Consider the following 13,426-nt stretch of genomic DNA (forward strand, 5'->3'; position numbering starts at 1 on the left):
GGGTCTTCATCTCATCAGTTCCAAGGTTCATCAGGACTTCCCGCCTCTTGCTGCCAAGTCACAGTCTGCCACGACGGTAAGTCCAAACTGCTGTGCTAGCTGTGCTTGTCTCTGTTGATAAGGCTCAGTCATTTCATTCCCTTCCTCCTCAAGTCCTGGATCTGCCCCTTCGATCGAGGCTTCCTCAGTCTGGACATCATGATGGGCTTTTCTTCTCTTCTCCAGCCATGTTGGTGTGGGATGGATTCTTCTTGTTATGTTGCATTTGAATTTGGAGCATCCCTCTGTGAACTTCTGGGTACTTTGATGGGTCAACATCGTCTTCATCCTTTGATTCCAGGTTATTACATGTCCCCTTCCTCCAGGGAAGCTGTCAGGACTTTGGTCTTGAGCCAGCATTCTGCAGGAGCAACCAAACTCTCCACTCAGGCCCCAGAGCTCACTGGAACCCAGAGCCATTTTCCAGTTGCCCACCATCATTTTAATTTCTTCCACTTTGTTTTGATGGAATTGGTTTCATCTTCCAGAGCCTGGATCTTTTTTTTTTTTTTCTTTCCAGGAACAGACATCAACTGTTCTTAGTCTGAATATTGAGGCTTTTCTTTTCCCAGATGTTTTACTACAGTGCACATGATGTACCTTGTCATAGGGTTGAACATGTCCAGGTCACCAGACGCTTCTGTATTTGCATCCTTTTTCCCCACAGGGTGAAGCAACTACTCCCTCCTCCTCCTCCTCCTCCTCCTCCTCCTCCTCCTCCTCCTCCTCCTCCTCCTCCTCCTCCCTCTTCTTCTGAATGCCTGATAAATTCTAATATCACCATCTCCTATGAAATCCAGGGACAGTGAGACTTGGTGTCTCATTCTGTGATTCCTGCAAGTACACTTCCCAGCTGGATGCCCAGAATCACTCCTGTGACAGGTAACTGGGCAGACCAAGCCACGGAGGGTTGTGTGGACAGCACCAAAGCATTAAAGAACTCACACACCCTTTACCCTGCCCTTGGCGTTTTCTTTTCTCTACATATACTTTGCTCTCTGTGGTCCCAGAAGGCCACCAATTACTCCGTGCACATTATTCTCAGCCTGGAATGACCACCCCCCCTCATTGCCCATGTATGGTCATACCCATTCTTTTAACACCTGTGCTCACTAAATAGGGGTAAATGACCAGAAACCAGGAGAGAGCCTGGTCAGGATTAGGGGCCCATGTTTGTGGGAGGAATACATAAATGAGTGAAGGAAGGAGAGAAAGCCATCATTTGCTCTTCCTGGAGATTCACACTTAGTGTTCTGCTGACTCAGCAGGTGGTTAAAACCCCTGTCAAAGTAGAATAGAGGAGTGATGAAATTTAAAATGGTGAAAAAATGTCCATAGCATGTGGCCATGTAATATGAATTAAAATTCACCATTTTGAACCTATGAGGGAAGGCGGAGGGTGAGAGGGTAAGAGATCAACCAAAGGACGTGTATGCATGCCTATGAGCATAACCAATGGACACAGACAGTTGGGGGGTGAGGGCATGTGCTGGGGGTGGGGGCGGCCGGGGAGAGGTCAATGGGGGGGAAAAGGAGACTCATGTAATACTTTAAACAATAAAGAATTTAAATAAAAATAATAACAAATTTAAAGGAAAATATAATAAAATTTATCATGTTGGACTACGAAGGATCCTAATGTTTTGAAAAAAAGTTTATGGCATAATAGAGGTAATTTCCTATAATCCCATTTGAGAATAATTAAAAACAAATTGTGATGTAAATTTCCCAACTGCTTGGGAAATTTTGAACTCTTCCCCAATAATCTTTGGATCAAAGTAGTCACCAACGTCAATATTGCAAAATCCTTTAAAAATACTAACAGTGGATACACTAATAACATGTCAGATAAAAAGATAACATTATTCAATGAAGACAATTCATACCATTTAATACTTTAAGAACACTAATGACAAGCATGTGAAAATGAATCAAACAATACTGCAGCTAAAAATGTTAGAAATTGAAAGGAACACAAAGAAGTGAGAACAATGAAAATCAGAAATTTTAGCACAGAATGTTCTAGAGCTCTGAAAACGGGAATGCTTAATACGAACATCGCATGGACTGCATGCAGGCTGGCTAGTTTCCTCTTCCCTGAGCATGTCCAGTGAGCTCTGTGGATTCTGCCAAATGTCCCCCACGTGCAGCTTAAACCACAATCGAAAAGCCACTCTCCAGGGAGGTTTTGAGGGTCATCCATGCCAAGCTCACAATCCAAGAAAGGGGACTCTGTCCTGGGAGGCTGGGGGCCTTGTGCACAAATGTGGAAACTGAAGCTCAGAGGGGGAGCTGGTGTTGAACCCTAAGCCCCAGAACCTGCCCTCCTGGGTTGCCCAGGATGGTCAGGCCAGCTGGCCCCACGAGCCCAGGAGGCAGATGCTTCTGTTGTCTGTCTGCCGCTTATCCCGTGGTCCCCAAATGGCACAGAGATGTCCAGTTCACCCATCCTTTCCAAAGTGGGTGTGATTGTTTTTTACATTCTCCCCTGCAGACTATGGGAGCTATAGCTTCTTCATATCTTTGCCTATTCCTGTTGTTTTCAGTCTTTTAAAATGTAATCTTTTTCACGGGTGCGAATGGTATCTCAGTCTTTTCATTAGTGTCCCTCTGGGGTAGTCCTGATCACTTCTGCATGTGCTCCTTGTGCTTTTATTTCTTTGTGAATTGTCCTGTCATGGCTTATGTCCATTTTACATATATTTTTATTGAATTTTTAGAGAGAGAGGAAACAAGAGGGAGGAAGGGAAGGAGTGAGGAAGAGAGGGAGAGGAGGAGGAAGAGAGAGACAGAAAGAGAGAAAGAGAGAGAGAGAGAGAGAGACAGAGAGAGAGAGAGAGACAGAGAGATAGACAGACAGACATTGATTGGCTGCCTCCTGCACCGCCCTACTGGGAATTGAGCCCACAACCTGGGCATGTGCCGTGACCAGAATTTGAACCAGTGATCTCAATGCTCAACCAACTGAGCCACACTGGCCAGGGAAAAATTTTTTAAATCTATTTTTTATTGTTTTCTTAGAGACAGAGAGGAAAGGAGGGGGAGAAAGAGAAATATGAATGAGAGAGAAACATCGATTGTATATCCATTTTAAATTTTTTTGTTTTTATGGTTGAGATTTTTATGGTTGAGGTTTACTTATTTGTTGTTTATTTATTGGGGTGTCAGAGCTTGAGTGGGGAGAGGAGGGTACTGGTACAGAGGATGCGGCTGCCTTGCAATCGGACTTAGAGTCAAGGAGAGGGAAGAGGTCGCCCTCATGGACAGGCAGTCAGGCCTGGGATCACAATCCAGCAGAGGTGAGGCGGGCACCTACAAGAACAAGTGCGAGAAGCTGCTCAGTTTGGGGAGATAAAGTCTACCCGTGCTGATGAGGGTGGCACCTTGACCTGCGGAGCAGAGGCCGAACAGGGTAAGATGGGCGCCCCAGGGTGGAGTATCAGAGGCAAAACGGTGTCCATACGTGGGGCAGTCTGGCAGGGAGTACCTGGGCCTCAGCAGGGTAAGGGGGACATCCACAAGGAGGGGTGGCCTGGTGTGATTATTGTAGCCCAAGTAGTGTCAGGAGAATATCCTCACCCAGCGGAGGGTGTGGTAGCAGAATTAGGAGTTTGGTACCACAGGGGAATTGATCAAATAAGTAAGTGCATACGTGCATTACACACATTATATCTCTGTTCCCTGAGAAGCCCGGTAGCTGTGACCCCCATAGCGGTGAGCACTCCTAGTGCACAGGTCTTCGCTTCTAAGCCACATTTCACACTAAGAACCAGGGTTCTCCGGAGAAATGGTCAATTAGAGAGCTGGGGCAGGAGTACAAGGCGATGGCTGTGTCAGAAAGTAAGGAATTTCTCAAAGACGGTTGTGTGAAAATAGAGCCACTAAGTTCGTGTCATCCAAATTTAGTAGCAGGGTGCGTGTAAAGTCCAGAGCTGTGTGAGTCAGGAAGCAAACACTGGCTGCTCTTAGTCCCAGATAGAGGGCTTGCCAAGACTTGAACTCACTCAAGTTCAGAAGGTTACAAAACTAAATTTTTCTGACCCTGTTCAGTCAGCCTGAGCTCCTGCAATATTGACTCAGTTTGTGTTTACTTGATAGCCGCTGATTATGGTAAGCCACGAATGCTGGAGCATACACAGCACACACTCAGCAAATGCTGGGGAACTTGCTAGACTGGAATGTTGGCTGCTGAGCAAGAGTGCAGGACATCATGTCCTTAGCCAAGGTGCTGAAATGTCCAGGCCAGCGCCTATTTATTCAAATGGGCATGACTTTCCCTTAGGCAAAGGTAACTGAGTGTATCAAAAGAGATGCGATGGAAGTGAAAATTCTGTAAACTGTCAGTCTCCCTGTTAACACGAGGGATACAACATCGTGTAAATGGGGCCTTGACCGGTCTTAATTTTCCTTACTAAAAGAGCTTAGAAGTAGCTGCACTAATCAAGTTAGGGCAACTAGATGGTGTCTTTACGGGTTATGTCTTCGTACAGAAATACTGTTGGTGATCTGATAATGTAGGCCATTCCGCTGACATCTGGCTTCTCATGATCACTAAATGTTCCCCTTGACGAGGTCTGCACATTATGCTGGTTCGTGCTGTGAGTCTGTTCAAGGAATTCCCTGTCTTCTGTCTTCCAGAGTCCATGCCTGCGGTCCTATCTAAAATCTCCCTAGCTTGCTGTGCACACGTCATTCCATTGTTTGTGACAATGACAGGCCAACAAAGTGACAGAAAACACTGTGTCTGGAGGTGGGTGGGAGGTGATGGGCTTTTGAAGTCTCCCCCTAAATTCTCTGAAGTGGGTTCTTCCCTGTTACCTGTGCATTTTCACCTCTGCAGTGATCTGCAGTGATGGAGAGATGGGGAGGGGAGAATCTCTGTCTTTCATTTCTTCTCTCTTTTTTTTAATTAAATCTTTATTGTTCAGATTATTATATTTGTTCCTCTTTTTCCCCCCCATAACTCCCCTCCTCCCAGTTCCCGCCCCACCCTCCACCCTCACTCCCCACCCACTGTCCTCATCCATAGGTGCACGATTTTTTGTCCAGTCTCTTCCCGCATCTCCCACACCCCTTTCCCCCCAAGAATAGTCAGTCCATTCCCTTTCTATGTCCCTGATTCTATTATGATCACCAGATTATTTGTTCACTTGATTCTTAGATTCACTTGTTGATAGATGCATGTTTGTTGTTCATAATTTGTATCTTTACCTTTTTCTTCTTCTTCCTCTTCTTAAAGGATACCTTTCAGCATTTCATATAATACTGGTTTGGTGGTGATGAACTCCTTTAGCTTTTCCTTGTCTGTGAAGCACTTTATCTGACCTTCAGTTCTGAATGATAGCTTTGCTGGATAAAGTAATCTTGGTTGTAGGTTCTTGGTATTCATCACTTGGAATATTTCTTGCCACTCCCTTCTGGCCTGCAAAGTTTCTGTTGAGAAATCAGCTGACAGTCGTATGGGTATTCCCTTGTAGGTAACTGAGTTTCTTTCTCTTGCTGCTTTTAAGATTCTCTCTTTGTCTTTTGCTCTTGGCATTTTAATGATGATGTGTCTTGGTGTGGTCCTCTTTGGATTCCTTTTGTTTGGGGTTCTCTGTGCTTCCTGGACCTGTAAGTCTATTTCTTTCACCAGGTGGGGGAAGTTTTCTGTCATTATTTCTTCAAATAGGTTTTCAATATCTTGGTCTCTCTCATCTTCTGGCACCCTTATAATTCTGATGTTGGTATGCTTGAAGCTGTCCCAGAGGCTCCTTACACTATCTTCGTATTTTCAGATTCTTTTTTCATTTTGCTTTTCTGGTTGGGTGTTTTTTGCTTCTTCGCATTTCAAATCTTTGCCTTGATTCTTGCGCTCCTCTGGTCTGCTGTTGGGAGTCTGTATAGTATTCGTTATTTCAGTCCGTGTATGCTTAATTTCTAGTTGGTTCTTTTTCATAACATCGAGGGTCTCATTAGTTTTCTTGAGGATCTCACTACATTTATCGGCGGCTTCTAGACAGTTCTTAAGAGACCTTAAAAGTGTGGTTCCGAACTCAATATCCTCCATTGACAGTTTTGTCCTGTTTCTTTGTCTCTGCATTTTTTATGCTTTCTTGGTACACCCCCTAGTGGTCTTTGTGTGCAGTCTTGTTGTAGTTAAGCCTTGATTGTTGTCGGCAATACCGGGGGTGATTTGACCTCCAGGCTAACTGGCTATGAGAGTCCGCTGTGTCTGCAGTGGGAGAGCTTCTGTGCTGGATCTCTAGGGCGGTGCTAATCTAGCCTTTGCCTGAGGCTATCCGGCAAATGGCTCTGTGCAGGGCTTGGGCAGGGCGAATCCCAGGGGATCTACAGGGCGGGCCGGAGCGAGCAGTTATGGCTGCTCTTAGTTCTGTCCCTAGGGGCTCTGCCTCACAGAGTCCCAGCAACCGCTGCAAACCTCGGAGAGAAAGCTGCCTTCGAGTTCCGACCGAAGCCAGACAGTCCTGCTTCTCCCTTTTGAGTCTGGGTCCCTACAGACTAGCCTGGATCTGGGGCTCAGAGTCTGAAACTCCCTCCCGATTGAAAACAACAACCGCGCCCTCCGCCGCCAGCCCGCTCGCGCGCACTCCGCACCTGAGTATCTCACTTCAGCACTGCGCCTCCTCTGAGTCTGGGTATGATATTCTCTTTCCTCCTAGTTGTAGAATTTCCACTCAGCCAGCCTTCCTGTGGTTCTGGATGATGTCCGTTCCGTCTTAAGTTGTTTTTTGAAGTGGTTGTTTGAGGCAGGAATCTCCGGCGTTAACCTATGCCGCCATCTTGGTTTCTCATAAGGGTGTTTACTAAATAGCTTCTGATTTCAGCAGCCGGGGCCTAAGAGCTGGAGCCAATCCTCAGAGCTGAAGCTCGTACAGCTCCTCGGAAGCCATGGTGGGCAGTGGAGTTCTCATTTCTTCTCTTGAGAGTCTAAGGCCCTTTAATGCTTGGAGTCAAATAAGGCCTTCCATTTAACATGAAGTCTTATTACTTTGTGACCGGTCAGTGGGGTACACACTCAGAGAAACTAATGTTCGGGGGGACTTGGTTTTATTTTCCTAAAATTGTTCTTGAGGCAGCCATAGGGCACCACAATGGGCATTAGAAAATGTAATTTCCAATCCCAGTTTTATGACTTAGGAGCTGTGTGACACTAGATGGGTGTCCTGTTCTGAGTTTTCCTTTCTTCATTGGAAAAATGAAAATTAATAATGTGTCTTTCCAGTTTTTTTTTAATTTTGGTGGGGGCATAGTTTGATGTTAAAATGTGTATAAATTTACTTAACTAACTAGCAATGCAATTTGGGGATTCAAGATTAATGAGTTACGTTCCCTAGTTTTATGTTTAGCTAGCTATGCTGTATGGTCCTTCAAAAGGCTTTCATTTCTGCCCAGCTGGTGTGGCTCAGTGGTTGAGAATTGGCCTATGAACCAAGAGGTCACGGTTTGATTCCTGGTCAGGGCATATGACCGGGTTGTGGGCTCGGTCCCCAGTGTGGGGCATCAGGGGGCAGCCAATTAATGATTCTCTCAAATCATTGATGTTTCTATCTCTTTCTCCCTTCCTCTCTGAAATCAATAAAATATATACTAGTATTTTTTTAAAAAATATATTTTATTGATTTCTTACAGAGAGGAAGGGAGAGGGATAGACAATTAGAAACATCAATGAGAGGGAAACATCGATCAGCTGCCTCCTGCACACTCCCTACTGGGTATGTGTCTGCAACCAAAGTACATGCCCTTGACCAGAATCAAACCTGGGATCCTTGAGTCCGTAGGTGGACGCTCTATCCATTGAGCCAAACCAGTTAGGGCTATACTGGTATTTTTTAAAAAGCTCTCATTTCCAAGGACAAAGTATCCTAGTGTTTGATAAAGCATTAAAGGATAAACACTTGTTTATATACAAGGATTGCCCCCCGAAAGTATGAATTCTCAACTGGTCAATATCTGTGAATCCAGGATATTGAACAATTTTTTAAACAAACCTCACCTGAGGATATGTTTTTATTGATTTGACAGAGAGAGAGGGAGAAACATTGAAATGCAAGAGAAACGTCGATTGGTTGCCTCCTCTATGGGCCCCAACTGGAATGGAAACCACAACCTTCCCAGTCATGACTGGGAATCGAACCCACAGCCTTTTGGTGTACCAGATGACACTCCAACCCACTGAGCCACGTGGGGGCAGGCAAGAATGTTGAGCAATTTTTTTTAATCAAAACATTTACTTCACTGGTTCTTAACCATGTGGGTGTTTCAAAATAAATAACAGTAGCTTGGCTTTACCCCAAACTCTTTAAACCAGAATCTCAGGGGTGGGGATTTGTAACTGAGCAACAGACCAAAGTCCCTTGGAGAAAGAAAGATTAAAGTAACTAGATCTAGCTGATTAGATCCCTCCCAGTCAAAGAGGCACATGCTGAGTAGCAGGGAGTATTATGTGCATTTGGAGTTTAAGCTCCCAGTAGACTCAGTAGGAAGAGAGTGCTACGATGGGCCCGGTTGTGCTCCTGGTGCTCTGTCTCTCCTGTTTGCTTCTCCTGTCGCTGTGGATACAGAGCTCTGGAAGAAGGAAACTTCCACCTGGCCCTACTCCTCTCCCAATTATTGGAAACTTACTCCAGCTAGATGTGAAGGACATCAGCAAGTCCTTCAGCAATGTAAGTATGTTTTGTGTTCTTCCAGCAGCTTGCCATGGGTAAGGAAATTAACATCTACTTCTAAATAATATAGAGTTATTAAAATATGTGTTTAAATAAAATCATTAAAGCATGTCATTGTGAAGCAAATACTCCCCATAGAGTATTATTTTTGACTTTTCACCCGTAAGAACAGTGAAGTAAAATACTAATGCATTTTATGAGTGAGGTACTTTAGGTCTGTGTAGGCTACAATCAAAAAATAAAGTAGCAAAAGATGGGAGAGCTGCTGCCCTGTTTAGTTTCCCCATTATTTACGGCGATTTTTAGCTGAAGATAAATGGTAAGAGAGATGTTTTTGATTAGAAATTTCATTCAAGAAGTCACTGGAAGAAGATTTGACTTTGGGTGGTGGGCACACGATGCAATATTCAGATGACATATAGAACTGTACACCTGAAACCTATATAATTTTATTAACCAATGTCACCCAATAAATGTAATTTAAAAAGGAAGTCATCTATAATAATAAAAGCATAATATGCTAATTAGACTGGACAATTGAACGACCTTCTGGACGTCCTTCCAGACTACCTTTGGGATGAAGCCGGGGCTGTGAGGGCCAAGCCCCTTGCATGAATTTTGTGCATTGGGCCTCTAGTCTATTATATAAACACCGTGTTTTGTTCAGAATAGGTAGGAAAACTGTACTTCTCAAAGGAAGCAAATTATGCCTGATGTCAAGGAAAAAACTGGGATTAGGAATAGTGTGAGTGAAAGAGAGAAGTTATCAGGGCCAGCTTGCTGGTGACAGGATCCTTTGGGCACAGTCAGCAGCTCTGTGGCTGCCCGTGGCTCGGACTTCTGAAAGTGGAAGAAACTGCTTGTCCATGAGCTGCCGCATGTCCTGGCGCTGCCCCCATGGTGCTCCCCTCCTTCTGTGTTAGTAATACAGAGGATCATGAACTGGGCTGGGCATTAGGATCATCCAGGGTGAGTTTCTTTAAGTATAGGATTCCAGTACTCATCACAGGGCTACTGAATCAGAATTCTGATGGCAAGAGCTCCCCGGGTGATCCTGAAGGAGCAGGTGGGATCATTGGAGATTGACATATTGCTAAAGGATCTGAGGTTGCATAAACAGAGGCTCAAATTTCAATCTGTACATAGCAGTTAGGGGATGCAGAAAATGCACTGAAATTCTCTGACATCCATTTCCTTATTGGTAAGTGGGGCAAATGAACCGCTGATGATGCTGCTTTGAAGATTAATTGCAATACATGTACAATTTACCCAGGCTGTTGCCGGCACATAAGTGGCAGCTGTTAACAATCACCTTCATATTTATGTATTAACTTGAGAAATATTCTAGACCATGTCACAGAATCTACACTAATAAAAGACAAAGATGCTAACTGACCATACCTTCACTATGCCCTAAGCCACACCCACCAGCCAATCAGAGCAACTATATGCAAATTAACCAAACCAAGATGGCTGCTGGCAGCCACGGAGCTGGAGCAAGCAGGAGGCTTGGTTGCCCCAGTGATGGAGGAAGCCAAGCTTCCCACCTGCCCTGAGCTGGCTGTGGCCTCCGCTCATGGCAACAAAGTTTCAATTATAGAAGACAAATAATCCCAGATGCCTGCTTCCAGCCAGCCTCCACTGGGAGCTTGGGTGGCTGGGGGCTGTGGCCAGCCTGTAAACAGCCATCAGCCCCTCACCCAGGCTGGCCACACCCTCATGGGGTGAGGGTCCCCGCTGGGTGGCTTAGCCAGCCTGAAAACGGCCCTCTGCCCCTCACCCAGACTGGTCAGGCACCCCAGGGAGAACCCTTACCCTGAAGGGGCTGTAGCCAGCCTGCAAACAGCCATTAGACCCTCACCCAGGCTGACCAGGCACCCCATGGGGGACCCCCACCCTGAAGGGGCTGTGGCCAGCCTGCAAAGAGCCATCAGCCCTTCACCTAGGCTGGCCAGGCACTCCCATATAATAAAAGGGTAATATGCAAATTGACCCTAACAGCAGAATGACTGGGAATGACTGGTCATTATGACACACACTGACCACCAGGGGGCAGATGCTCAATGCAGGAGCTGTCCCCTGGTGGTCAGTGCGCTCCCACAGGGGGAGCTCTGCTCAGCCACAAGCCAGGCTGACGGCTGCCAGTACAGCGGTGGTGGTGGGAGCCTCTCCCGCCTCCTCAGCAGCACTAAGGATGTCCGACTGCAGCTTAGGCCTGCTCCCCGCTGGCAAGTGGACATCCCCCGAGGGCTCACGGGCTGCCAGAGGAATGTCTGACTGCCAGCTTAGGCCCAATCCCCAGGGAGTGGGCCTAAGCCAGCAGGTGGTCATCCCCCGAGGGGTCCCAGACTGAGAGAGGGCACACCCCAGGCTAAGGGATCCTCCCCCCTCCGAGTGCACAAATTTTTGTGCACCGGGCCTCTATTAAAACCTAAGACAGGATGATAATATCATTCTGAATCAGGCACAGTATATTGTCAAATAGTGACTTCTTTGACTAACATTTGAATCTCCTTTCCACTTGCCAGCTCTCAAAAGTCTACGGCCCAGTGTTCACTGTGTACTTTGGCATGAAGCCCACAGTGGTGCTGCATGGATATGAGGCTGTGAAGGAAGCCCTGATCGACAAGGGCAAGGAGTTTTCTGGAAGAGGCAGTTTCCCAGTGGCTGAGAAAGCTAACCAAGGGTTTGGTAGGTGTGCGTGTGGAATAGGGATGGGGAGGATGGAAAATAGGAATTTGAAGAGCTCTTCAGAAAGCTTGGCCCCTTGGTGTGGACGCCAAGGGTCAGCTGCCTCCTCCTTGTCTGGGATCTCCCTACCAGTTTCTGTTTCCCTCCTTGTAGGAATCCTTTTCAGCAATGGAGAGAGATGGAAGGAGATCCGGCGCTTCTCCCTCATGACCCTGCGGAATCTGGGCGTGGGGAAGAGGAACATTGAGGACCGTGTTCAAGAGGAAGCCCGCTGCCTGGTGGAGGAGTTGAGGAAAACCAATGGTGGGTGATTCTATGCACTGTAACTCTGACCTTAACATTTCAGGGCAGTCAACTCCTTCATATGGGTGTGGTGTCAGCCTCCCGTGGAGGAGTGAGGGTCTGTAGCAGAGCGCCAGGGAGGTTTTGTGTGTCCGTGCGTATTGTGCGTGCACACCCTTGATTGTGCATAGTGTGGATACAAAGGGTCATTCGTTCCTATTTTCTCTAAACTTTAACTATTTTCACATCCGAAATCACAAAGAATAGTTTGGAGTCATGTTTTGACAAAGTAAGAGAACAATGTTTTTACTATAGCATAAATGTGGGTTATTTATTCCAGAGCACTTCACCAGATGATGCTTGTCAGGTGGACGTGGTGGGAATGACCTCATCACACTCTTATGGAGCATGTAACAAGTGGCATGTGCTTGCATTTCATTGGCCTATATTTGCATGGTCAGCCTCACAGACATCTCTAAGAGTGCCTTTCAGGGCCCAGTCCCATAGTTCGAGCCAATAATGATGCCATCTATGGTATTAATCCCTGAGGCATGTCTTTGTACAATCCCATCACTTATGATTTCTCTGTAGAGACAGCACTATTTTAAACATATTGGCATTAATTACTTTTTGTTACTCATTGTATTGATTTATGTATTTTGAATACATGCTACATTAAAATTCTTCAAAATTCAAAAAATTGCCAAGTTATAAAATGTTTTATGTAACTAGATTTAAACCATTATCAAGTACAACTTATCCTGTCTTCTCTAAGTAGAATTTGGCTCTGTTTTCAGTTGCTAAACTTTGCCCCAACTCTGTGGGACTTTGGTGACAAGTATGTGGCAATTATCTGCCTTCCACAGCTGGTGTAATGATTTGAAAAGTGCTTTGTCAAAATGATACTGATTTTTGGCTTGGTTGACAAATTACCCTGTTTTATTTATTTTTTAAATATATATATATAATATATTTTATTGATTTTTTACAGAGAGAAAGGGAGAGGGATAGAGAGTTAGAAACATTGATGAGAGAGAAACATCGATCAGCTGCCTCCTGCACACCCCCCACTGGGGATGTGCCCACAACCAAGGTACATGCCCTTGACTGGAATAGAACCTGGGACCCTTCAGTCCGCAGGCCAATGCTCTATCCACTGAGCCAAACCGGTTAGGGCTTAAATATATTTTTAATTCATTTTAGAGAGGAAGGGAAAGAGAGAGAGATAGTAGCATCCTATATAACAAAAGCCTAATATGCTAAGTGTCCAGTTGTCCAGTCAGCCGTTCAACCAACCAAAGCATAACATGCTAATGATATTCTAAGGCTGCTCAACCACTCGCTATGACATGCGCGGACCACCAGGGGGCAGATGCTCCAACCTGTAGGTTAACATGCTGCTGGAGTCCGGCTGATCCGGACTGAGCTAAACAGGCCGAACATGCCCTAGAGCACTCCCATGGTCCCTTATTGGCTGGCCAACCTCCTGCATCTCTCCCCGTCCCCAATCGTGCACCAGTGGGGTTCCTCAGCCTGGCCTGTGCCCTCTAGCAATCCGGGACCCCTTGGGGGATGTTGGAGAGCTGATTGGTTTTGGCCCGATCCCACAGGCCAGGCTGAGTGACCCCACTGGTGCACATATTCGTGCACCAGGCCTCTAGTCTTGATAAGAGAGAATCACTGATTGGTTGCCTCCAGCACACCCGCTCCAGGAGATCGAGCTTGCAACCCAGGCATGTGCCCTG

The 13,426-nt window shown here is 45.9% G+C and overlaps 1 protein-coding gene across 1 annotated transcript in view; it reads left to right on the forward strand.

Moving 5' to 3' along the window:
* Nucleotides 1-8,376: 8,376 nt before the first annotated feature.
* LOC132214164 (cytochrome P450 2C19-like) overlaps nt 8,377-13,426 on the forward strand; it is a 37,961-nt gene continuing 32,911 nt past the window's right edge. The window contains exons 1-3 of the mRNA XM_059660852.1: nt 8,377-8,705; nt 11,237-11,399; nt 11,553-11,702. Coding sequence (XP_059516835.1) covers nt 8,538-8,705; nt 11,237-11,399; nt 11,553-11,702 — 481 coding nt within the window. The 5' untranslated portion in view covers nt 8,377-8,537. The remainder of the gene's footprint in view (nt 8,706-11,236; nt 11,400-11,552; nt 11,703-13,426) is intronic.

Source organism: Myotis daubentonii, chromosome 13 (genome assembly GCF_963259705.1).
Source record: "Myotis daubentonii chromosome 13, mMyoDau2.1, whole genome shotgun sequence".
Taxonomy (NCBI): domain Eukaryota; kingdom Metazoa; phylum Chordata; class Mammalia; order Chiroptera; family Vespertilionidae; genus Myotis; species Myotis daubentonii.